At 45.5% G+C, this 27,679-nt stretch overlaps 1 protein-coding gene across 1 annotated transcript in view; it reads left to right on the top strand.

Annotated features, from left to right (window-relative positions):
* The window catches only part of EDC4 (enhancer of mRNA decapping 4), an 841,744-nt gene that overhangs the window by 365,882 nt on the left and 448,183 nt on the right, over positions 1-27,679 (top strand). Inside the window, exon 17 of the mRNA XM_086945254.1 lies at positions 16,950-17,121. Within this exon, the coding sequence (XP_086801380.1) occupies positions 16,950-17,121 (172 nt within the window). The remainder of the gene's footprint in view (positions 1-16,949; positions 17,122-27,679) is intronic.

The raw sequence follows: 27,679 nt of genomic DNA, 5'->3' as shown, positions 1-27,679 counted from the left end.
CTTTCAATAACTTATTTTTGGGGTGCCAATAGATCGATATAAACATGCATGCACATTCATTAAACGAAAGCGCTAAATATACAGGCACTGCGCTGTTCTTAACTTGATTGACACATTTTGTGCAGCCATTTTCCAGAATGTTCTTATGTACAACTCACAACCTCCTTAACAAGAATTGGCCAAGCCAATATATCTGTCATTGGCCACCAGCTCTTGACTTTGTCAGTGCTTGTTATGGTTTGACGTTTCTGAAACGTTACTGTTGGGGAAGCTGGACCCTCATCAATCTAAACAAAAAATGAACATTGTTTAAAAGCAAAAAGACATTTTTTTCTCCAAAAAGATCACATTGCCATACTAGTCTCACAGCACTTAAGGAAACTGCCTCTTGTATGGATGTACTCATTGTGAAAGGACAGAATGTCAGCACTCACAGTGAAGTTAACCAATGGTTGTTCCATTGCCCAATGCTGTCTGCTTTATGCTGTGGTGATTAAAGAAAAATATGAATGACATAGTAATAGGCCACTGGATCTAGATGACTAGTTGAAAGCCTCTCTAAGTATAGTATAGACATAAGTTTAGTAAAAATCAAAAAGTCTCGGCTACTGTCAGACCAAAAATGAATGCTATCACAAATTGATTAAACTTAGTATTGCATATGCACCTATGTACTATAGCACAACAAGCTCAAAAAGTTCAACAATTAAATGAGCTAACGGCTGGAAATGAAACGGGGAAAAATGCTACTTCAGAGTCGGGCCATCCTCGGGTCGTAACACTAAGGGTCTTGCTCAGGCCAAGGATCACATGTCCGAGTCCAACTCTGGCTCTGGCTCAGGATCTGGCTCTGAGTCAGAAATCTATGAAACTGGTGCCTCTACTTCCAGTGAGTTAAAAAGGCTAGAACATACGAGCCAGGGATCTCCTGAACACTCAGCCCTCGAACTTTCAGGAGACGAACTATCAGAACCTGAGCTGAAAAAAATTAACTCCGTGCTAAAGGACAGTGCTTCAAGAAGAAAACAAGAAAAGAAACTGAAAAGACTAAAGAGACAGAATAAACTTATATACGACGATACAACTGATCAAGGTAGCAAAAAAAACCAGACAGGTCATAAGGCTAGGACCACTCCATCTCATGATTTCATCGAATCAAACTCTAACCTCAGGCGTGTAGCTGAATTAAAAGCAGCTAGGACTCCGCAGTCGGATATCGGAGATGGAAAGAAAACACAAACAGAACCCCCCCTGATTGATATACTCAAATCTATCAAAAACTTTTAAGATGATGTCAAACATGATAATAGGAAAAATCACATCGCCATACAGAAGTTACAAGGGGCGGTGCAAAAAGTAGGGGCAACGTGTCTCGAGATTTCAGAAAGAATGACCTCTGTTGAAATACGTACGGAAAATCTTGAAAAAGATGTGTCCACTCTACAAACAAAAGGAAAGGAGCAGGAGAGGATAATCAAAGACTTAATGATCAAGGTGGAAGATCATGAAAATCGCGCAAGGTGCAACAACTTACGTTTCCTTGGGATCCCCGAGAATGCAGAGGGGAATGATCCAAGGGTTTACATAATATCATTATTGAAAGAAACATTCCCCGAGCTGCATACCTGGGATCTTGCTAAAGAAATACAACGGGCCCACCGTTTTCCTCTGACCCTCTCAAAAAGGCCACAGGCAAATACACAGTACCCACGGGCAATGCTCGTAAATTTGGCAATTTTCTATTACGTGAAGCGATCCTCGACCTTACTCGCCCAACAAATAAAAAAGAATATAAAGGCTTCCCGTTCTTCTGCAGACCAGACTTCGCCCATGCAACAGTTGAAAGAAGGTGGAGGTTGAGACAGTTATTCACACCCTTTGAAAAAATTGGAGCCACCGTCTAGTTGCAAAATCCAGCTAAGATTAAAGATCATCATCAACGGCACCACAAGAAGCTTTACTAGCGAGATACAAGCAGAAGCATACTTAAGCGAACTCACAAACTCGAGAAAAAAACAGGAATAAAAAATAATGTATCTAATTGAAACAACCACAAGAAGCATAAGTAAAATATTTAAAATGAGATAATATGCAACTGGTAATTAATGTGAATGAAAGGCACAGGAAGTGAAGTGATAGGGAGATTGATTTGATGCATATAAGTAAGACAGCATTTCGACATCCCTACATAACATTAAACAAAATGAAAAAGGGGGTACAAAAAATAAATAAATATATAAATAAATAAAAAAGTACTTCACTTCCACAGGCAGGGATATAGGTAGGGGCTTCTTAACCGCTGGGAGCGACCGATTACTAGGGTGCACACAAACTTGGTTCCGTAAGAAGCAAGCAACATCCCCAACCAGACTCTAAAGGAGTCTATGCGCCTTACATTGGGGGATGGGGAGGGGGCGGCGGGAGGAGAAAGCGAGGGGGGGCGGGGGAAGGAAAAGGGTGGGGTGAAATCACTAAACTAGGCAACCAAATCGATATAACAAATAGAAAGAAGCAATTCAATGCTCAGCATAAAATCAGCAAAGGTAAAACCCAGAAAAAAATATCTAATAGCATGCTTTCATCAAAGCCAACTAAAACAAAAGATTATGATCATGGATGAACTAAAAATATGCTCATGGAACGTGGCGGGACTTAACAATACGAATAAAAGGGACCGGCTTTGTGGGATAATTAATCAAAACTCATTTGATGTATGGTGTCTCCAGGAGACCCATATTCTCTGGGGTGAAAGAGACACACTAAGGATCCCTGGATACAATATATTGGTAACTACAACTCAGACATCTAGAACCCGGGGTGTTGCTATCATAGCTAGATCATTTCTTGGACAACCGAAACGCAAATTAGCAGATTCCTCAGGCAGATGGGCTATCGTAGAACTAAAAGTAGGTGTTATAATATGTGCAGTTTATGCACCTAATCAAGATGATCCCTCCATATTTGAGGAACTTGAATTAGAATTAGCTTCTTGGCCCGGAAAGTTAATATTTTGTGGAGATTTTAATATCTCTCTGGGACATAATGCATTGCACCAAAACCAGGATTTTAGTACTTGTATAGGACGAAAAGCAAAAGTGTTTAAAGCCATCTCACAATTAAGGTAAAGTTTAGATCTATTTGATATTTGGGAATTAAAACATCAAGCTGACCCAGGGTACACCTACTTTTCACACCCACATACCAAGTATGTCCGAATTGATTATATGTGATTAACCAGAGACTGCTCTGATAAAGTACAAATAACTAAACTCCCTAAAACGATCTCGGATCACAATCCGCTGGCCTTAATACTTGATATTGCAAATCTCAATAGACCACGCTCAAGCTGGACTTTTGACAGAAAAGACCTGGTAAATAAAGATTATGTTGAATATATAAAAATATGGACTAGGGGCTTTTTTGACTGTAACAGATATAGCGCCCCTAGGGGCACAGTTTGGGATTGCTTTAAAGCGGCCTTAAGGGGAGAAACAATTAGCTATGTAGCGAAGCGCAGGAAGGTGGCTGACAACGACAACAAACAACAGCTGCAAGAGCTAGCTAATATTGAGGAGGAACATACCAATTTAATAGGGAAGGGAGAGGACGGGGGATCCACTTTGAGGAAAATGCTGATAACCACACTAAATGATAGACTTACCCAGAAAGCGGCTGAGATTTACCAGGCAAACCGTAACAAAATTTATGAAGATGGGGAGAGAGTAGGGAAGCAGCTAGCTCTACACACTCGCCATAAACAATCTCAGAACACAATTTCTAGTATAGAAGTAGATGGAAAGGAATATACAACACCAGAAGATATATTAGACATTTTTAGGCAATATTATCAGAAATTATACCCGCCTGAAGATAAGCTAGATCAAGAAGCAGTAAGGGATATTCTTAATACATAGCTGGCCGAGATTGGACCAAATAAAACTTTAGATGAAGACAGTAGAGAAAACTTCGAAAAAGATATCACATACACTGAGGTGGTGTTGGCACTGGCAGAACTATCTTCGGGAAAAGCGTCCGGCCCCAATAAAATCCCAGTGGAACTTTACAAAATTCTAGGTGACTGTATAACACCATATTTATTAGATCTATTTATTGGGATTCAGGTAAGCGGCATTCCCTCCGACTCGTGGAAGGTAACAAATATAATTATTTTTCCTAAAAAAGGAAAGTCGCCAAAATTACCTTTATCTTATAGACCAATCTCTCTAATAAACTCGGACTCCAAGCTATACTCTAAAATCTTGGCTAATCGGCTAAGGAGGGTCATCGAGAATCTGGTATCCCTCCCCGTGGCAACACTGTTTCAACCCTGGTAAGTCCACCACAGACCATACTCGTAGGGCTATATCTTTATTCGATATTACGAATACCACGGGGGGCAGAATGTCTATGATACTGCTCGATGCAGAGAAGGCGTTCGATCGTGTTTCGTGGGGTTTTTTATGGGCAGTGCTCGAGAAGAATAACTTTGGCCCTGTCTCACTAAATCAATTAGGGCAATGTACCATGAACCCAAGGCTAGGGTTCTGGTGATGGGACAGGAATCTAAGCTGTTTCAAGTATTGAGAGGAACAAGGCAGGGATGTTCATGTTCTCCGATCCTATTTGCTATGTACATCAATCCATTAATCCTCAAACTAATGGCAAGCAACTCAATTATACCTGTCACAGTAGGCCCTTACGATAGTAAAGTTCTGGCAAATGCTGATGACGTGGCAGTATTAACACCCTACCCCACCGAGGCTATAGCTGAAATCAAGATTATTACACAAGCCTTCGGGCAGATCTCAGGATATTCTCTTAACCGGGATAAAACTATGGTAATATGCACAGACAATGTCAAGTTTGACGACCCGAAAAAGGTAGATAACACAGTATATCTAGGTGTATCTATATCAGCTAATATAGATAACATTAATGATCTAAATTATGAACCTCTACTAAAATATATTAAGAAAGACCTAAAAAGGGTTAATAGTCTACACCTCTCGATTGTCGGGAGAGGAAACTTTTTGAAAATGAACATTCTACCGAGGCTCCTATATCTGTTTCGGGCAATTCCTCTTATAGTCGAAGATAAAATCATTAAAGTGATAGAACATCAAATGAGCAAATTTATTTGGAACTACGGCAAAATCAGAAGGGCCATAAATTACCTATCCCTCCCGGTACATAGAGGTGGGCTCGCAATTCCTAATATAATGTTTTACTTATGGGCCACTATACTCCAACAAATGTCGCCTCTGTTTAATACTAATACAGGAGACCCAACTCTCATAGAAAATGTGATACCATCAACATACAAATTAGCCTTAGGAAACAAGGCAAAAGGCTTGTTGTTAAGACAAATAGAACGTTCATATTACAAAAAGGTTAAGTTTAAAACTATTGAGAGCGCTTGGAGAATATGGAGGAAAACAACGAGGCAACTTGAAATCCCAAAAATTAATAAGTTTACACCACTATGGAACTCCTCTGTGCTACCAAGATAGGCTACCGACGATATTTCCAGACGCTGGGAAAACTTGGGGGTAATTACAGTAGCAGATTTCCTTCAGGGCGCCGCAGAAACTAGGTTTCAGTATCTACAAGATACATTCTTTATTCCGAGTACAGATATGTTTAAGTATATTCAAATCAATACTATCCTCACTAGAAAACTACCTATTATCTCTTTGTTAAATATCCCCGTATTGGATTGTATGGGGAAATCATCATCCAGGATTGGTACATTTTATGATATGTTATTGGATAGTGAGAAGGATGACGTAGAGCGCCTTGAATCTACATGGGCAATTAAACTTAACAATCCTGACATCGACATAGATATGTCACTTCAGCTCTTATCTGAATTATTTATTTCTTCAAACTTAAAGGCTCAGCTGTATAAGACAATATGTAATTTATATTATACACCTCCCAAACTTTTTTCACGAGGGGAGAGGGGAAACTCCGAATGTCCTCGCTGTGGTATAGGACCTGCACATCTCATACACATGTTCTATGAATGCGAAAAATGAACGTCTTTTAGACAAATGATAGTGGAATTTTGGAAGGAAGTATTCGGACATGCCTTAGCGGAATCACCGATTTTATATATACTAGGATATGAAAATACTCTTAAGCTCAGCAAGTAGGAGGAAACGTGCCTCTTTCTAGGGACGGCGGTGTATAGAATAATCCTAGCAGCACGTTGGAAGGAGGCAGATCCCCCTAATTTTCAAATATGGCTGACACGGTACCTGGGTATTTATAATCAAGAAAAGGCAATTTACGCATGTAAAGGGAAAAAAGCAAGGATACGAGGAGAAAGAATTTGGGAGCCGATTGAGGGATGGAAGAATAATAGAAGTAGATAATTATTATAAGATATCAACAAACTATATAAATCCCACATATTCTTTGATGTAGCTAGCATGTTATGTTTATTTATTTATTTTTATTTTATATATTTTTATTTTTTATTTTTATATGATGACATGATCCATATTAATAATAAGTCATCACTGTTGATACATATAGAACCTGCACTCATGAAGATGAATATGAATATGTCTTCTTTGTTTTTTATACAATATATATCTGTGTTGCTAAATAAAAAAATATTTAAAAAAAAGAAGTTTTTTTTTTTACAATTTGTGTCACCTCCTGTTATTGCTCTGATCAGAGAGCATTGGTGTCAGCAATACTCTCCCCAGTTTTTCGTGTACCCTTATTGCACCCCTACTAATTATTCTTAGGGTATGATTTAAGTAAGTGCCCATCAGCAGGAGGTGAACATTTTATTGCAAAATCGGGGTTCCAAAGTTCCAAAAAGTAAAAAGACCCTGCTCCTGTTTCTTTTCTTGTAAAAGAAGAGACCAGAGTGCCACATTCAGATCCATTCTAAAACTCATTTAGGCCAAGAAATGTAGAAAAAATAAGAGAAATTTAGGACATTAGTCCTCTGCCAGATCTATCCTCCACTCTAATAAGGGGACTGGAGGTGAGCTGTAGACCTTCAGTATTCCAATTTCCACATTCTCATTCCTTCACAACATTGAAAGTTCCTGAGGTTTCTAGTAGGCATTGATCATTGTCTGTAGTAGTTTGTTTATGTTGACCTAAAATCTGCCTCAAGAACTCTTTCAGAATGCATGGCAGTAGCAGCAACGCATTTAAGGATTATGGGGATCTTTGCCTAGCCATAGCTAGATGATTCGTTGTTAAAATCTTCTCTAAACCAGTCGACCCATCTTCATTAGAAACTGACCGTGGACAGCTTCCAGCACTTACGGTTGCAGGTCACTTATGCCAAATCAACCTTGATCCGGGCCATTCCATCCACCATAATGAACATATTGGGTGCAGATGTGTTTGCTTCAAAAGTTTTATCTTCTGACTTTAGTCCTTTAAGTTGCATTCCACCACAGGAGTACTGTTAAAAAGCCTCCCAGGACCTCAGGGGGGAGTCCATTACATGGTTGCCACATTTAAGCCTGGCACTATGTAGTGGGTTGGAATGACTCCTGGACACGCTGTAAAAAATGGGTTAAACGTTCCCAGGGCTAATTGTACCCAATAGGGGTACTTTCTAGATTGCGAAAGTCTTTGGCCACACTAAACTTGAGCTTGGAGGGCTTGGAGGGTGTGTGTGTTTTGTTTGTTTGTTTTACTATGGTAATCCCAGTGTCGACCCCCCTCCGCCCCAAGCTAAAAATACAATTTGAAGCAGCCACTGTACCCACAAAATATTGAGACCGAGGTCTGGTCAGACAGTAGCAGGATTCCCCAGCAACCAAACAGTGAATACATTCTTTTCCCTTCCTTTCAAGTGCTCCCCAAGTGTTGCATGTAAACCCAGCAGACCCATTAAGCAGGAGTTTACACTCCAGAAGGATTTGTCTTTGCTGTACCTAAAAGGATGCCCACTGCCCCACCCTGCATATTCTGTCAGTTTTCAGAGGATTTATATTTGCCCATTCAGGTCAGCCTATTATTGGCGTCTGAGAGGCATTGCACTCGCTGTTCACACCTATTCAGGCTGGGAGAAGTTGGAGAGCAAATGCAAAGTAGGCTCCAGGAACTCCAGGAAGGGAAAAAGTAATTTTCTAGAATTTACTTTTTCTTAATATTGATTAAAAAGTGAGACTTAACCAACAAATTGGATTTTTAATAACTTTTAAAAATGGTTGTTTACTTATTTTTCCAGCTAGTCCCATTCCTGATATACAGTATTAGGATTTTAATCTGTACTCTGTTTTTTTACATAGTCCAGCTGAGCGTTCTACTGTGAAAAATAACTTGTCACTGTAAAAACATGTTAATGTAAACTTTCTACATTTCTTACTTTTAAATACTGACTCCCCATACCTTATGGACTACAAAGCCTTCATAGGTTTATTTTGACTTGTCAAATGGAAATTTGTACACAGCTGTAGTCATGCTACACCAGTAGACCTGAAGCCATGTTTTACACAGTCACTATAGTGGATGTCACAATAGGTGCTGCAGTCCACTTGTACATTTAACTTGCAACCTCTGAGTATACTTTTTACCATATACAAGGGACTTATAGTTAGGTTAAGTTAACTATGCCAGTTAGGAGTATACCAATTTCTCCATGGTAAAAAGGTAAAGAGCACAGAGTTGTGAAGCCAGCAATAAAAATAGGGTTCAGCAAAAGGAGAAAAAATGGGTGACAACGCAGAAAAGCCAGTCTTCCTGCAATCATTTTTCTTTTAATGTCCGTATTGATCATTTTTTACAAAGTTCCAAAGCCAGACTAAAAGCTATTTAAAAAAAACAAAAAACATAACTATAACCTAAAGACTTCTGCTCAGTGGTACAAACTTTAATGGTATTTCTCATTGATTGTGGAAAAAGAGCCTTGAACTCAATCCGAAAAATCTAATTGTCACCTCATAAAGCTGTCCAAAATCATGTGTAGCATATAGCAATATACATGTATCACTTATCATGAACTATCGGCCCTCATTAAACAGTAATAAATGATAGTATTGCAGGACTATTTTTATAGTCTACAGCGTTTCGATCCCTTACAATAACAGGATCTGTCATCAGGGGTGCACTTCAGCATAAAGGTGTGGTCTCACTCGTGGGACATCTCCTTCCTCATTGATCATTAACACCTTTCACTCTGTGGAAAAGTTTATTTTTGGATCCGCATCTGTTTGAGAAGAATCCCTAGCATAGTGTTTGAGGCATTTGAGCAGTAGATCACATGCTTTGCATACTCCCGCCATCTAGTGTTGGGTTCAAATGTTTGGAAGTTGTTTTTCTTCAAAGAAGTCTCTCCAGTCACGAGGTAAGGTGACTTCTCCTTTCGGTGAAAGTGCGCATGGGCATCAACTCCTTTGTTAGAATGCTTTTTTCCGCCATCAGGTTCGGAGGAGTATTGCTGCGCTCCGGTTTGAAACCGTTCTTCGGGTTCCCCTCGGTGCACAATCCACTCTACCCGCGTCTGTGTTGTTTCCCACACGTATCCCACTTCTCTGGATATCGTATACGTTGAAAAATTCTATTTCGATCGGAAGACTCATGGAAGGCTGTCGGGCTTAACGGCGTGGGTCCACCTTGCAGTCGATAGAATAGACTCCATTAGAATTTTGGCCTCAGTGCCACGCAAAGTATCTGCACACCGACTCGCACGAAGTGTGCAACATGTGCTTATCTCCAAGCACAATTAACAGGACTACTACGCATGCAGATAGTTTCGATCAAAGAAAACGCTTCCCGATCGTCTGGCTCGACGTCGTGAAATGCAAAGCTAGAATATCGAATACACGCAGGACATCTTCAGTGAAGGATTAAAGCAGGAAGAATTTGATGCACAAGGAGCTGAAGAGGAGCAGGAAGAACTTGTATCTTTTCCGGAATCGGACACCGAGATGGAAGAGGACATACCACTAGGTCAATGTCCAGTGAGTACCAAACACCCCTTTCCCCGAAATCTAATTCAGACCAAACAAAAGGCTTCCGGTTCCACCTCCGCCTTCAGGCCATGGTCAGCACCGAGCAGATGTTTCTAGCGCCCCACCTCCCGGCTCAGCTCCAAAACACATTTTTAAGCCTTCTGACTCGAGTGGAGTCGGCCAAATGCAGGTTCCGATCTCAAACCTTCTGGCTCGAAGCCCAAGACTGCTTCGGAGCCGAAACTCTCGACGACGAAACCGAAAACGGCTTCGGAAGCCAAATCTTCTGCACCAAAAAGTAATTCCACCCCGGCACCGAAGTCCTCAGTGCAGAAACTGAAAAGTGCTCCTTCACAGCTGCAGGATCTGATTTTCGATGTCCCACATTGGACCCAAACCAAAAGGAACTTTACATTAATCCTGATACAGGACATCTTATTAAACTGCCCCAGAAGCGCAAACCTGAGTCAGAGGACATACATTATACGATTCCTTTAAAGAAGAAGAATGTTCGAACTAACACTTCTCCTCCTCCACCACGTTCCCCTTACACGTTCACCACCTTCTCCAGGATTAGAACATTTACTTATCACACCAATTAACTCTCCACCACCACAGCCTGATGACGATGATGATGGAGAAACTCATTTACCTGTAGATCCCTGGAAAGACTACAATACTGATTCACCTTCTGACAATGACCTAGAACTTTACCCTGCAAAGCCTTCCCCTCCTTAAGACAATGTAGGGTATTTAGAATTACTTGCTAGATCTGCAGAATATCATGGGGTACAATTACATAAAGAATCCCTAGAAGAGGATTTCTTGTTTGAAACTCTAAGTAGCACACATAGATCCAGTCTGACTCTCCCTATGCTCAAAGGCATGATGAGAACTGCCGATGATATATTTAAGGACCCTGTTCAGGCTTGTATTCTCACTCTTGAGTAGACAAAGAATATAAGCCTTCTCTGTCGGATCGAGTCTTTATTAAGGGGCAGTTACCAATAGACTTGCTGGTTGTCTCTAATGTCCGTAAACAGGCCATTTCACAGACCTCAGGGGATGCCGCCCCTCCAGACAAAGTCAAAATTATTAGACGTTTCTGGTAAGCGAGTAGCCGCCCAGGCAGTGAATCATTGGCGTATAGCCAACACCCAAGCCCTATTAGCCAGGTATGATAGAGCGCACTGGGACGAAATGGAGCAGTTGCTCTAATATCTCACAGATGAGCACAAAGTTAAAGCTTAAGATTTAGTACAAGAAGGAAAGCTCATCTCCAATTCCTCTATTAGATGTGCTTTATATGCTGCTGACACCGGTGCTAAAGAGAATAACACTAGTGTGTTACTTAGGAGGCACGCCTGGTTAAGGATTTCCGGGTTTAAACCTGAAGTACAACAATCCATTTTGAATACTCAATTTGATAAAAAGCATCTCTTTGGGCCCGAAGTAGATCAGGCATTGGAGAAGATGAAGAAAGACACTGTGGTAGCTAAATAAATGGGAGCCCTACAGTCTCCTTCAAATAGTGGCTAGCATCCTGGGACCGGTTTTGGGGTATGTGAAAGGCAGCAATCAATCTTCATCCTCAAGAGGCTTCTTTAGAGGAGGATACAGAGGTAACAATAGTAACGCTAGGGGCAAGGGTTCCACATCACGAAATTCCCCTTTCCCTAACAAGCAGTGACTTAATTACCCTAGACATAATCTGGACCTCAGAGAACTAAACCACTACATACTGTCAGAACATTTCCACATGGTGATTCTTCAAGAAGTGCTCCCACTTCTACAGCAGGGCGTCTTTATGTATACTCATCCAGCTCATCGCGAATATCTCAGATTTATGATAGCTAGTCAACGTTACCAATTCAAAGTACTACCGCCTGGAGTCACCACTGCTCCCACAGTATTTACGAAATGCCTGGCAGTAGTCGCAGCTCATCTGAGAAGACAGCACATCCATGTCTTCCCATACCTGGACGCCTGGCTCATCAAAGACAGCACTTACCAGAAGTGTCTCAACACACTCAAGCCACAATTCACTTACTTCACCAACTAGGATCTACAGTGAATGCGTTAAAGCCTCATCTGCAGGATTCCAACACACAAAACTATCTGGGAGCCACAATAGACACTCAAAGAACTCTAGCCTCTCCCAGTGCAGCCAGAATTCTCAGTATTAAGTCTCTACTCACTCAGTTTCAGCCCAACCAATCATTACCAGCAAGTGTCTTCATGCAACGGCTAGGAATGATGGTGTCTTGCATCGTGATCATCTCCATGCAAGACTACACATGCGTCCCCTTCAAGATTGCTTAGAAAGTCAGTGCAACCAGTGGCAGGGTCAATTGACCGATCTAGTATTGGTAGATGGCCTCACCCGTCGCTCTGTGCAGCGGTGGAACCCACGAAATGTACCCAAATGGCGGCGCTTCTTCAATCCAGTACCACAGATAGTGCTAACAGCAGATGCATCGCCCACTGGTTGGGGTGCTCACGTACATGATTACACAATCCAAGGGTTGTAGCACAAACGTCTCCATATAAATCACCTAGAGCTACTAGCAGTGTTTCTAGTGTGCAGAGTCTTTCAAATTTACCTCATAGGCAAAGCTGTCCTAGTCGGCACGGACAATATGACAGCTATGTACTATATACAAAAACAAGGGGGGAACACACTCTAGCCTAGCACAAGCCATTTGGAAATGGGCTGTACACCAAAAGATTTATCTCCTGGCAGAGAATCTCCCAGGAGTAAGCAATCAGATTGCAGACCTTCTCAGCCGACAGAGGCAGCAAATCCACGAGTCGGAACTTCATCCCCAAGTTCTCCTCCCCTACATTCAGGAATGGGGAGTTCCTCACATAGACCTGTTCGCCACAGGACAAAATGCAAAATGCCCAAGCTACACCCGCTCTCCAAAGGCAATGCCCTATGTATGAACTAGTCAGGGATATTTGCTTATGCTTTTCCGCCTTTCCCACTCATTCCCCTGATAGTTTGGAAGTTCAGGCAACCATCCCTCACACCGATTCTTATAGCGCCCACATGGGCAAGGCAACCCTGGTTCACCAACCTGCTAGAGCTGTCAGTAGTTCCACACCAAAAACTGCATCTCACTTCCAGTCTCCTCTCTCAGAGCCATGGGGAAATCCGGCATCAAAATCCCAAAGGAACTCAGCCTAGCCATCTGGCGCCTAAAATCATAGAGTTTGGTTACTTACAATTTCCACCAGACTGTATGAATATCCTAAAAGAGGCTAGAAAGCCTACTACTAGGGCACGTTATGCAGCAAAATGGAAACGATTTGTTATCTTTTGTAACAATAACAATATCAATCCTCTTGATGCTTCTGTGCAGAACATTACCTGTTACATGTACAGCAATCTGGACTAGCCTACACATCCATTCGCTTACATCTCTGCAGCAGTAGCTGCATACTTATAAAAATACAACACTTATCTCTATTCAGAGTACCAGTGATTAAATCCTTATGGAAGGATTAAAAAGAATGATACCGCAAAGAGTCCCACCTGTACCAGTATGGAGCTTAAACATAGTCCTTACAAGGCTAATGGGCCCACCATTTGAACTAATGCACAGGTGTCAGTCAATTACGGTTCTTCTCATGGAAGTTTGGTTGTCTCATCGCAAGCACTTCACTAAGGCAAGTTGGTGAACTCTAGGCATTAACTATGCAAGAGCCCTTCTTTCAGCTGCACACAGACAGAGTGGTTCTTAGAACCAATCCTACATTTCTTCCTAAAGTAGTTTCTGCTTTTCATTTCAATCAATCAGTTGTTGCCTGTGTTCTTTCCTCAACCTGATTCTGTAGCAGAACGAGCTCTACATACAATTGATGTTAGACGAGATCTACTGTATCTATGTAGAACAAACAAAAGAATTCCGCAAAACAAAGCAGCTTTTTGTTGCTTTTTTGCCACCACACAAAGGTAATCCTGTATCTAAATCGGGCATTGCAAGATGGATTGTGAAATGTATCCAGGCATTTTACGTGAAAGAAAAAAAGAACTTTGCTAATACCTCCTAGAGCGCATTCCACTCGCAAGATAGGGGCTACTATGGCCTTCTTAGGGAATATTCTCCTAGCTGACATCTATAATGCAGCAACATGGTCTACACCGCACACATTCACCAAGGACTATTGTGCAGATGTGTTAGCAAGGCAACAAACTAATGTAGGGCAGGCAGTACTTAAAACACTGTTTTAAACAACTGCAACAGATACAGGTTAGCCACCGCTTTGAGAGTATACTGCTGTATAGTCTACGCAAAGCATGTGATCTACATCTCACATTCTTCGAATGGATAATGTTACTTACCCAGTAAGCATCTGTTCTTGGCATGTAGAGCTGTAGATTCACATGCGCCCAGCCGCCTCCCTGACTACCTGTAGTTGTTGCAGTTCTCACTTTACCTACATATGCAAGGACATCTCTATTCTACACTTACTAATTCCATTCTCACCCTCTACGGGAAAACATTCTAACAATGGAGTCGATGCTCATGTGCACTATCACCGAAAGAAGGAGTCACCTTACCTTGTGACTGGAAAGACTTCTTCGAAGAAAAACAACTTGCAAACATCCGGACCCAACACTAGATGGCAGGAGTATGCAAAGCATGTGAATCAACACATCTACATGCCAAGAACAGATGCTTTCTGGGTAAGTAACATTATCCTTCCCTTTCCAGAGTTGAACAGCTTAAGGACTGATCGATCTGAACCTGCACACCACAGGGGAATATGCAACTGAATTGTACCTTCCTTTAATTACATTTTCCACCAAGAGGTTCAAAGCTTTGCATTTCAGTAGGCTGCATATGTGTTAGGGTTTGCAACAGGATAAAATGAATGACCTTGAAGATGACAGCTGTTGCCCTCTTTGCCTTCCTCAAGAATTGCTTCTTCTACTTCAACAAGGTTATCTTCGCTAAGAATGATGCCCTGCCTCTTGTTGGTAGACGCACTTCTGTGCCCAACTATGTGTGTGCCCGCCTCTTTGCTTTTTTTGAGGTCTGAAGACCAGCAGCTTTATCTGTTTCAAAGCTCCTGTCCCAATTTGCTCAGTATCCACAATGAGTATAGAAATAACCTTAATGGCGCTCTCCCTCACTACCTGGATTTCTTGCTTCAGATTATTTTTCCACTCTGTCTGTAGAGCCTGCAGGCACACCATCAGGTCTGCTGTGAAAGGAGCCGCATCCTTCCTTTACGCCATAGCGCTTTTTTTGCATAATGAATCCAACAGATTCCTTTCACCTACCTGGTGGAGGCAAGATAGCTAGAGTTGTTCTTTTCTTTGTCTGCTGCATCATGCAGGTTATCTACTTTGAGCTCTTCCTGTTGTATGTTATGCACCCTTTTCAGTTCAAATTGAATATTTAACCCAATAAGCATTTTCAGCGGAATCACTGCATACCTACTACTCCAGTGAGAGAGAAAGTTAGTGGGGAGTGAATCATAGCAGGGCGTCTGCTCCACGATGTACGATCATATCTCCCTTTTATCAGGCAAAATAAGGTGGACAACTGTAGTGAGTCTCATGCTCCGCAGCAGTACAAGGCACCATTATCTGCAGAATTCCAGTTTCAGCGCCCAATCTTTTAAATGAACACTCTATGCTTCGTGGTAAATGTCTTCTTTCTCCCTTCAGTTTATCCCACCACACTCACCGCTGTAGTTCTTCTTCCTAATTCAGCGTCCACCAATGTTCCTCTGTCTCATTCAAACCAGATCTGAAGATCTAGTGGGGAAGAGTCTCCAGTTACGTACCCACAGATTATTTGGTCCCTGAGTGTTATGATACACTGCAACAACTCTTACGCCTGCCCCGTCAGCTCCTGACAGGATTGATTGGTAGCTGCCACCTCACTGCCGAAATCAGGAATCCTCCTTGCTCTTGGCCCTTTTCAGCATTTAGCAAGACTGGAGGAACAAGCTCCCTACAAGGACAGTGAACCAGTCGATCAGCTGGTTTCGCAAAATGAGTGTGATAAGGCTTCTCCAGAATGTTCTGATCTGCTTCTCAGGCACGCCTTTACATCCCTCCTAGGCAACTATCTGTGCTGCTTCTGTCTGCTTCCCTGGCCACTCACTCAAGGTTCCAACTTAATGGAGTGGAAAATAAGGTGTGGATCCTCACTTTGGACAGAGTAGGGTTTACCATTAAAGTTAACACCGACGTCAGTATCTCATCATCCCATCAAGATTTGCTAACAAACTGAACCACTCAATGAGTAGGCCATGAGGGTTTTGGAAGTTGGTGTCCTTGATTGAATGTTTCAACTGTCTGCCATGATCAGGCTCTGTGTGACAGCCTAGTAATTGAACTTTCAGATTCTCTTTACCGATAATAAAAAGAAAAACAGGATGTGCCTTTAAATGGTCAACTTTATGTTGCCTATTTTTAAAAATGTTTTCTCTTTGGAAAAAGTGTTTTGTGGGAATTCTGTCTACAGGTTGACTTATTAATTGTTTGAGTTTATTGAAGACAACTGTAGGAGTGATCCAGAAATATGGGTAAGTCATTTATTTGTTGTTCAGAAGTCCTAATAAAATGTACATGGTTTCCACCTGTTTCAGGACTTTTAATGTAACATTATTTTACACCTCTTCTGGAAAAGGCCCATATTGCTAAATACAGTGAAGTTGACTTGACTAAATTGATTTTGTGAGGAAAAAGTTCTTACCTTCTTACCTTCCTTGTTAATGCCTCACTTGTCGGAACGTTCAGTTTCTGCAGATTTTGTGCACACGCCCATTTCCTCCAGGAAGGATATGATTTAGTTTTAATGCCAGGGCAGCCCTGATTCTAATCACCCCAACTTCTTTTTTTGGTAGTCTTAAAACCATGCTTTTGTTTTTAACCTGATTAACTTGCAGCCTAAATGTCCCTGCTGCTGTAACCTTATTAATCTACTGCAGTTCATCCTTATTTGATTCTTTTTATTTTACGTTTTTGTTCCATCTTGTTTTCCTGCTTGTTAGACCCTCGGAAGAACTGACTTTGAGCCCAAAGTTGCAGCTGGACAGCAGCTTGACTATAAGCAGCAACAGCAGCAGCACCACTGTCAGTGGCAGTATACAAACAAGTCCACGGAATCCAACTGTGCTCTTTCCTGGATTGCCGGAAGCACTAACCCCAAAGCCAGCTATTCAGGTATGTAGTCACACGTGTACAAGACAACTAAAAATGGGGAAAGAGAAGGCTGGGCTGTCTGACATATCACCCACTATAACTCCAATAACAAAGAAGCTATGTGGGCAAACAGGTACATCCTAGGGATTACTTTCACATGGGAACCGGATATGTTTATTTTTGGTATGTGAGAGAGCTACCAGCCTGGTGGCAGTCTCATCATTGGGTAGTCTCATCTGTCAGTCAGTTTGTTGGGGGGAGGGCTGATGTACACCCGTTAGTACAGGAAGGGCTTTGTTATAGGTGGGTGAATGCCACAGTGTCATGAGTTGTGGGATCCTATGGCTATAAATAAACATCCCTTTTGCTAAACACTTCATTTGAATTTGTGGGTTTCTAGAAGATATTACAAACAGAAAGTTGGGATTATTGTGATAATTATTGTTCACATATCCCTTGGGTCAACATGTTTGAGCCAATGCTGGCGCCCCTTAAGATGTTCACTGCTTCTTCTCTTCCAGAGGATCCTCATCAATAGTCATAAGCACATGAATATTCCCGCCCACGTGCGGGACCCCGGAAACGCATATATCATATATATTTAGGTCTACATATATGTATATATACATATATAAACATCCACAATGCAGTCCTCTCTGAAAAGGGCTGAACAATGCTGCAATAAAAAACATTGTATATAAACATCCCAATAAAAAGCAGGTAGAAAGAAAAAACCTTTATAAACTGCTTTATTATACAGTAGGAAAGGTAATCCTGCAAGTAAAATGAAAGCATTGTCAGCACATAGGCTGCATTGTAAAACAAACCATAGGGTAGAAAGCTGAAAAGCTAACTCACATAGACAGTAACAGAAAACTGGCACCGTGCCTTTAAGGCAGCCATGACCCCTAGCTCCCATCATGCCTCAGAGGTGACAGTTAGGTGAGTTGTTTTTTCCGGCTCCTTCTGACAGGACCCTGGTCTCCACAGCTCTACTTTTTTCTGACTTTTTGTCAGAAAATTGTTTCACTTTTTGAGGTTAAACCTCTTTACTTCGACATTGTTTCTGTGTTGAAGTGTTTTTCAACTGTTTTGAAAGGGTTTTGGCATTGTTTTCCAGTCAGAAGTGCCTTCCCTTTTTGATACTTGCCCCTCCTGTGGCAAAAAGAAGGCAAAAAGAGACTCTCATTCAGTCTGTATTTTATGTTTGCCTTCAGATCATGAACCTCACACCTGCCAGCATTGTAAACTTCTGTCCATGAGAACTTTAAAGGGCAGAGAGAGGATTCGCCTCTATGACCTTGTAGAGAGAAGAAGATCATCCTCTAGAGGCATGTCACCGCTGAGGAAGAAGAGAACATTGGCGTCGGGCTCGGTGCTTCAAAACCCTTCTTCAGCGACGAAAGCGGCGACAAGAAGACCCATCGGCGGCTGGCTCGCCGTCGAGAGAAGACCGGTCGACGTCAAGGATCGCAGGTACGTCGAGAACTCTGCCGTCATCAACCAGGCGACGATCGGCGTCGAGGCAACGCTCTCCATGGGTGCGGGCTCGCACAACGTCGAGAGATAGGTCTCCGTCGTCGCCGTCGAGGAGGATTTTGACGTAGAGACATGCTCCGTCGTAGCCGGCGATCGACGTCGAAGCGTAGAAGTCCGTCAACGTCAACCAGGCGGTTGTCTACGTCGAGTCAGGCTCCACCGTCGCAGGATCATCAGCGACCGGCGTCGAAGCATACTGCTCCGTTGACGTCTCCAAAAGGCGTTCGACGTCGAGACAAGTACCATCTCCTCTGCCGGCGTCAAGACGGCGTTCAACATCGTGGTCCAGATCCCTGTCAAAGCAACAGTCGACGTCGAGACCACGGATGTCGACGTTGAGGGATCGTTTGGCGTCGAGAAGGGCTTCCCTGTCGAACAGAGTATCGGGGAGGCTGCAGGCACGCTCTTCACATAGAGCAAAATCTAGAGGCTCCAGCCATTCGGTGTCACGTCATGCAACGTCGAGGCATTCAAGATCGACGTCGAGGAGACGTTCGAGATCCAAAGTCCTCCCCCATTATGGTGACGCAGAGCAGGTCCACGTCAAGACAGACATCGCATCACTCTCCGCGACGGCGGTAGCATTCAAGATCACACGGGGCCTCTTCGCATTCCATCCGAAGTTCCCCACAGACCATTGCCTCGTCTTGCAGTGTATCTGTGCAGTCCAGAAGTCCTGCAGGTTCTCCTTCCAGAAGCCCTCATAGGAGACAGAAATCCCCTTCAGTTCATCTCTCTCCCAGATGGCTGCAGCCACTACATGTATGGAAGTCTGCATCAGCGGGTGGAGCGAGAAGGGCAGCTGAATACTCAAGCCCTCTACATAGGTCTTCTTTACAGCGCTTGCTGCAAGAAGCAGACAAATCGCCTACCACGCGCACCAGAGAACACAGGGGCAGGTCTCCTGACCGAAGGCCTGCACATAGCCATCATAGAAGGCGGCGTACACCATCCTAGTCGTCAACGCACTCATCTAAGAGGGATTACTCTCCATCCCTCACGGATAGTCCTCCCAGCAGAGTGTCACCAGTTGATAATGTGAATACTTTCCTAGATGTGTTGTCCAGAGGGGCTCAGAAGCTAGGCATTACCATGGCCACAGCTCAGACGACCACGTCTATTATCTTTGAAACGCTGCACCAACGATCGGTGTCGAGGCCGCTCATCCAGAGAAAGAGGAGGGCGCCAGCAGCAATCCTCTTCCACACCCAAAGGAGGAGGGAAGCAATGAGTCTATGCTTCCTCCAGCACCGTTGCGCACCCAAGTCGGAGGAAGTATAACGCACTACGCTTGAGAGTGGCGCACAATAACAAAAGACCAGCGGGTGCACAATGTACTAGTCAATGGATACGCACTACGTTTTTGCACGGCCTCAAAAGACTGTCCTCCGATAAAATCCAGACAACATCATTTGGTCCTCCTGCGACAGGAAGTGGCGACCTTCTAAAAAAACAAGCAATAGAAGTAGTCCCATCACTGCAGAGAGGAAAAGGAATCTATTCCAGATACTTCCTAGTCCGGAAAAAAGACCAGCAGGACAAATTCAGACCCATCTTAGATCTGCGGTTTCTAAACAGATGCATAAAAAAAGAGAAATTTTGGATGCTATCTCTCCACCACATTTTCCCTCACCTGAAGAAAGGCGATTGGATGTGCTCAGTGGATCTTCAGGATGCATACTTCCACATCCCGATCACGGCACGTCATCGCAAGTTCCTACGTTTCACGGTAGGGCTTCTCTACTGGGTTCCATGGCCTCCTGCATTTTTTTCATACCCAACGCCAGGTTGAGGATGAGACCGCTTCAACAGGACCTGGAAGTCAAATGGAGTCAGGCCTCTGGTCAGTGGAACAACCGGATTCTTCTATCCCCATTGCGAGGAAACTATCCCCCATTGCGAGGAAATCCATCCTCTGGTGGATGCACCCTCAGAATCTCATGGTGGGAGTTCAGTTTCATCAGCCTATGCCTGTACAATCCCTGATCACAGACACCTCTCTTCAGGGCTGGGGGGCACATCTGGGCTCCTTTCCAAACTCAGGGGAGATGGACCCCCAACGAGCAGACTTACCTTATCAACATGCTCGAACTGCGGGCAGACCACTTGTCCCTCAAGGTTTTTCAACCAGCCCTTCAGTCAGATTCAATATTGATTCAAACGGACAACACAACCGCCATGTACTATTTAAACAAGCAAGGTGGAACACGCTCTCGTCCTTTGTCTCTTGAGGCTCAAGCGATTTGGCACTGGCTGCTGGCCAGGAACCTATCGATCTCAGAAGTCCATCTGCCGGGAGAGCAGAATGTTCAGGAAGACTCCCTAAGTCGTCACTTCCAAGAGCAAGAAGACTGGGTGCTCAACGATGACGTAGTAGACATTTTCCAGCAGTGGGGTCGTCCCAGCATCGACCTCTTCGCAGACGAAGACCACAAGAAATGCCACGCCTTCGCATCCAGGTTCTTCTGACCAGGAACGAGGGGGAATGCACTTTTGATAAACTGGTCAGGGACATTTGCATACGCCTTTCCACCTCTCCCAGGATGAAAATGATACTAATAGCACCAGATTGGCCTCGCCAGTGATGGTACCCAGGTCTCTTGCAATTGTCAATTCGTCCGCATTGGAGGCTTCCATGCAGGCCGGACCTTCTTTCCAAGAGGGGGGGGGGGGGAAGAGGGGAAGATCTTCCATCCGAGCCTCCCCTCACTCAGCCTGACACCATGGCTTCTGAAGTCCTGCAGTATGGACACCTAAACCTTCCTGCAGACTGCATGGTCATTCTAAAGGAGTCAAAGAGATCTTCCACTCGGACCTCATACTCTATGAAGTGGAAAAGGTTTTATCTGTGGTGTGCTCAGAAGGGTTGGAGTCCGACTACTGGTCAAGAGGAAGTCATCCTACCGTACTTACTCTATTTGGCCAAGTCGGGTTTAAGGTACTCTTCTATAAAAGTACATTTGGCAGCCATTACGGCTTATCGTAAGTCTCCTAACCAACCTTCATTTTTTCAGCTTCAGGTGGTTAAGGATTTCCTACAGGGGCTAAAGTAGGTTTACCCTCCTGTGAGACCTCCCTCTCCACCTTGGGAGTTGAATTTGGTATTATCCAAGCTAATGGGCCCTCCTTTTGAGCCCATCCATAAAGCATCTCTGCAACACCTGTCGTGGAAAATGGTGTTCCTGGTGGTGATCACCTCTGCACGCAGAGTTAGCGAAATTCATGCTTTGTCATCTAAAGAGCCCTATACAGTGTTCCACCATAATAGAGTGGTTATGCGAACCCACCCTTCTTTCCTACCTAAAGTGGTGTCGGAGTTCCATGTAAATCAGACAATCTTTTTGCCCTCTTTCTTTCTAAACCCTATGACTCCAGCGGAGAGAGCTCTGCATTCGCTGGATCTAAAAAGGGTTCTCAAATTTTACTTAGAAGCCACAAAATGTGTGAGAAAGTCTGACCTGTTGTTTGTAAACTATGGTTCGGTCAGAACGGGTTTTGGTGCTTCCAAACGGACCATCTCAAGATGGATAGTCTCTTGTATAAAGTTATCTTACCAATTGGCAAATAAACCTTTGCTCGCTACCCCTAAGGCTCTCTCAACTAGGGGCAAAGAGGCAACAGTAGCTTTTTTGCATAATGTACCGATGGCCGAGATTTGCAAAGCGGCAACTTGGAAATCAGTTCACACATTTACCAGGCATTACTGTCTGGATTCAGGCTCCAGAGCATATACCCAAGTGGGGCAGGCCTCCTTGCGGAATCTGTTTAAGTGTTGAAGGTTCGGAGTCTGTGTTCGCCTAACGTCTGATTTTTTTCTGATGTCTGAATAGTTTCCTGTCTACTTGCTCGCAGGATGAGGGGTTGGCTTGCTATTCTATTCATGTGCTTATGACTATTGATGAGGATCCCCTGGAAGAGATACCACCTTTATGGAAAATCTCCCAAAACCGACAGCAGTGGTTTGAAACAATGATCATTAAAGATCTCGAGTTGCCAATCATATTAAAAGTGCATCTGTGTTTGGGCTGAGCTGCCTGCTACAACCTACTGCCATGGGGTCTTTTTGTGCAGAGCATCCTTTGTTGACTTGCAACTCTAAAACAAGACGTAGAACAAAATATGAATCTATCTTCCTCTGGTACCGCTATATTTCACCAATATATGAGGAAGAAATTAGAAGGTTGAAAAATGAAATCGAGACCCATAAAATCGTAGATCTGATAGAGACTACGAACCGCCGATTCCTTCACGTAGTATTATCCCCATGCGTGAGACTGGATCTGGAAACTTTTTGCCACAGCATCCATGCGCGCCGGGGGTGGGGCGACATCACGCGACTCCGCCCAGGCGCCGTCTGCACATGTGACGTCAGCGAGGTCACATAAGCCCCACCCTGGCGCGCCCACTTCAGTTTTTTCCTTTTCCGCGAGCAACGCGGATCTGGTCTTTGCTACGGGCCTGTTTGGGGCCTTTTTTTCTTCATCATTGTCTTTTCTTTTGGTGGAACAGTGTGCGAATGCCTTCGGACTTCAAGACTTCCACGACATGTCGGCGTCTTTTGTCGGCGACGGACCCTCACCTCATTTGTATGTGGTGTTTAGGGGACGATCACAGCACCACTGATAGTGAGGCGTGCCAAGAGTTGAAGCTAAGTCGTGGCAGGAGCGCTGGATGAAACTACTCTCTGCGCATCTCTCAAGGTCGGCTTCCTCCCCTCGATCAGCCTCGATGGACGGCTTCAGATACAGATGTCACGAGAGCGGCGCTCCCCTGTGGGTGTCACAGTTTGTCCTCGTGGGGCTGGTGTTCGGCCTGCCGGGGGCGTGGGCTCTCTGCGGGTGATGCGGCCCCGCGTGTCGTCCTATCCACCGTCTCCCGGTGATGGGGCATCAAGAGTCCAGATGGAGACATAAGCGGCGGCTTTGCAGACCTCGCTGGCGTCTCCTCCTCCTTCTCCTCCTGGGGCGTCAGCGGATCGCTTGCCTTGTGTAGGGCCCTCTGCAGCGCCGCCGGCGGCTCCGGCCCCGGCTGGTTCGGATCCAGGCTTGGAGGATGTGGTGCTGTAGGGGTGCGGCCCCTCGGGGGTTCCTCCTTCCGACCACAGCGCCTCTGCCTCGTGGTGTCACCGGAGGCCGCTGGGGCTCGAGTCGCATCCCAGAGCCCTGCTCGGCCCTTTGGGCAGGCGAAAGCCTCGTCCGCGGCTGAGGTGATGCCGCCACAGCGCCAGCGCCTGCTCCTTCCGAGCAGGCGCCCCAGGGGTCGGTGACCTCTCCTCGTCCTGCTCTGGGTCGAGGATAGGTGGGAACCCCTCGTCCCCCTCCGGGCCCCTCTCATCCCTGCCTCATCGGAGGGCGAGTTGGAGGTTGAATCGTCCCTGGCGCCACCGCATGAGTCGCCAGACCACCTCCGCCACATTCTGAGCCGAGGCTGGTGGAGGGCTTTGTGTCGCTCCCCTGGTCCCTCTTGTTCCTCCACGCAGGGGGCTGCCTTGGCGGAGGTCGAGTCAGCGTTGTTTCGTCGCCGCCCCTTGGCCACTTCGGCTCATGCTCCACTCCAGTCCCTGGCACAGTGTGACTTGGAGGAGTCCTTTCCGGTGTCTCCTTCGGCGCCGGATGTTGTTGGCCCTCTGCCTCAGACGGCGGACTCTTCGTCTCCGGACGCTCCCTCTTCTCCGGAGGTTGGCTGCATATTGGTGTCATCCTCCCCGGAGGCTGGCCGCCGAATGGCGTCTTTTTCACCGGCGTCGTCCAAGGGTGGCTCCCCGCCATTTCTGAGGCCGAGGTGTTCGTCGGAGGAGCGGCAGGTCCCCCATTCTCAGTTCCTTCTGACTTCCTGGTCTGGCCTTTGCTCGTCCCGCTTGGCTTCGGGGACACTGCCTTAGTTTGCAGCCGTCGCCCATGAAGGCACTGCTTTCTCCACGGCGGGGCCCTACATAGGCGGGTGCGGCCGTTGCTCACGAGGTGTCCACGGACGTGGGCATTCTGCTCATGGGTGACCCGATTGCTCATTTTCCAGCGGACCATCTCTTGGAGGCTCTCCACCAGGGCACTGGTGGGAGGGAGATCTTGCTTCCCTTTGAGGGTTCGCTCCTTTCTTCCCTGACCGGGGTCTTGGTGCATACAGCCTCAGGGGATCCGGTGCCTCAACACCTTTTGCACCGTTACCTTCCGGCGCCGCATGACCCGGCATGTTTTTCCCTCCACCCCTCTGCCTCCAGTCCTCTTTTGTGGACTGATTTTCCCTCCCTGCCGCCACTATTGACTCCGGCATCCCGGGAGGCCCGCTGGCTGGACTCTTGGGGGCGCAACATGTTCGCCTCGACCAGCGCTGCCCTGCGGGCCCTTAACACCTTGTGTGTATTGGCTAGGGCCTCCTCTGGTCTGTGGGACTCGGCTGAGTCTCTGGGATCTGCAGCCTCTAAAGAGACTGTTTAGGTGGACTTACGGCATCATGCATTGGAAGGCCGGGAGCTAGCGACATTTATTCTCCGCTCCGCTCTGGACATCTCGGAGGTGCTGGGCTGGGCCATGGCTTCCTCAGTCGTCCTCCGTCGCCATGCTTGGCTTCAGGGCGACGTGTTCCCTGAAAATATTCGGGAGCGGCTCATTGATCTTCCATTTGATCCTAGCCTGTTGTTCCATGCCCCGGCTGACTCCGCCATCCAAAGGTTCCTGGCAGGGCTCCGTCCTCCTCCTTAGTCTTCTCCTCCTCTTCCTTCTCCTCCTCAGTGACTGCTGAGTTGAGCTGGTTCTGGACCTTCTTGGGCCGGTTGCCATTTGTAGATTGTGTTTGCTGGGGCTTTGGCATTGTTGGCTGCTGGACGGCCCCTTGTTGACTGTGTGTGTTTTTGCTGCAGTTGTGACACAGACTTGGCCCTGAGATTAGGCCTACTGTTTTTCTTTGGGCTGCTTGTCAAGCCTTCCGCTGGGGTGTTTTTTTCCTTGTGACTTGTTTGTTTTTCCTCTGCTGCAGAAGTTCTTCCAAAGAGGGTTCCCATGTCTTGGGACTTAACGCACCCTATGTGGGGTAGTGGTAGCTGTTCTATAGCTAAGCTCTGCTGGAGAATTCTAGTTGCCTTCGGGTGCCTGTTCTCCACGGCGTTTCTGTATTTTGCTATTGCTTCTTGAGGTCGTGTGCGCGGCCCCTTGTAGTGGTGTGTCCGGGCATTTCCTCTCCTTCCTACTTTTGTCCTGAGAGCTGGGATGCTTCTGTGCTCTTCTTGCGGCTTATGGCTTTCGGTGCAGTTCTGTCTGGCCTGTTGCCTATCCTCTGGGTGGGCTCGCCTTCTTTCCTTGGGCCCTCTAGGCTTCTTCTTCTTCCTCTGCCTGTCCTGGCATTGGCTGGAAGCTCTGTTGCCTTGGGGGAGGAGTGGGGTGCTTCGGCCTCTCTGGCCTTTCCCTTGGTTCCTCTGTTGTGAGTGTACAGGCCTCTTCAGTCTTCCTTCTTCCTCCTACATCCCTCTGGGGGTCGCTGGTGTTCGTTTTGTGGGGGTCCTCTTGCTTGGAAGGGAGGAGGTTACTTCCCTGGTCTGCAGGTCTGGTCCCCTGTGGGACCCTCTGTCCTGTTCAGACTGGTGGGGTCCTTTCGCAGCCCCTCCTTCCCCGTGGGTATTGCAAGGGTATCTATTCTACGTGAAGGAATGTGCGGCTAGTAGTCTCTATCAGATGTACGAGTTTCTTACCTACGGTAACGTTGTATCTGGTAGAGACGATTCTAGCCGCAGATTCCTTCACGGCCTGGCCTTTCTACCCGTTCTGCGAGGACTCCCGGGCTGGTCTTTGGTACTTGCCTCCTGGTGGGGGGCTATGTCTCCTGTGGGTGCCTTCTTTTGCTCTTGAAGGTGGCATTGTCTTGTTGCTGTTCATTCCTCCTCTTTGGTTCTTTGGAAGATGGGGTTACGGTGCTCCTGTGCCCCGCTGCTCCTGCTGCTCCAGGTGGGGGAGGTTTGCCTTCAATCTCTGCCTCCCCTCCCTTCCCTGACTCTTGCTGCTAGTGGTCCTGGCCCCCCTGCTAACCTCTGAATTGAGGTCCTCTAGTCGTGCCTCACCCTTGTTCCTGGGGGGGGGGGGGGGGGGGGGTGGTTGCCTTCTATGCCTGGGTGGCTTGGAGGTTGGTTGTTCCTGTCTGCCTGCCAAGACTGTATTCAACCTTCGAATAATCTGCTCCACTCCTCGAAAATACATTCCTGTCTCGTAGTTCAAGTAAACATCCTCCCAGCTGCAGAAGCATTGGGCCCGGTCTTTCTGTCTCTGTGCAAGTAATTCATAGACTCCGTTGCCATGGTAGGCCCATGCACCCTCACCCCGCATGCAGACACGTAGACACATATACACACACTCACAGCCAGTATAGGGTAGCCTCTGTCCGAGAGACCTTTCCCTTCTAGACACTACAGTTCCTTAAACATACGATATCAGATACGATTTGGGATTAGGTTGATCTGACATCCCAGACTTATGTCTACACTTGTGGTGTTCAAATGTCAAGTCCCCTTCACCCTCCAGTTACATGTCAGACACACGTCAAGCTGCTGCGCGCGCATCTCTGCCATGAATTTCTGCTGACATTGCAAGATTCTCCTATGAATCCACCCATTTGTGACCTCATGATGAATGACGTTTCTAGTACACGCCCTTATGCACGCCTATTGCAACGCCTTTTCTATGACGTATACATATGTTATCTCACCTTTTTTCAGCTGTTACGCCTACTGGCTATTCGTTTAATGTAATGCATTGACTATATATATGAACTTCTGTAAATAATATGTTGTCTGTCTGTCCCTTCCCGAACCTATGTGGTGACGGAATGGTATGCCACCTTGGCTCGAGCCAATAACCCAATTCCTTTTTAAGGAATAAAACCCTTTTGAGTAAACCTCAATATCCCGGATTTTGCCTCTTATTTACCTGAGTTATTCTTATTGATTTTACCGTATAAATTATGCATAGGTAATTAATTTTACCACACTGGCTCCCCTTCCTTGTTTCGGGATGAGGGTTGTAGGCCTGCTACATGTGTCATGACTTTTTACGCAGGT

This window comes from Lissotriton vulgaris, chromosome 12, assembly GCF_964263255.1.
Source record: "Lissotriton vulgaris chromosome 12, aLisVul1.2, whole genome shotgun sequence".
Taxonomy (NCBI): Eukaryota; Metazoa; Chordata; class Amphibia; order Caudata; family Salamandridae; genus Lissotriton; species Lissotriton vulgaris.
The sequence above is the reverse complement of the archived record's forward strand: the minus strand, read 5'-3'. Positions and strand labels throughout refer to the sequence as shown.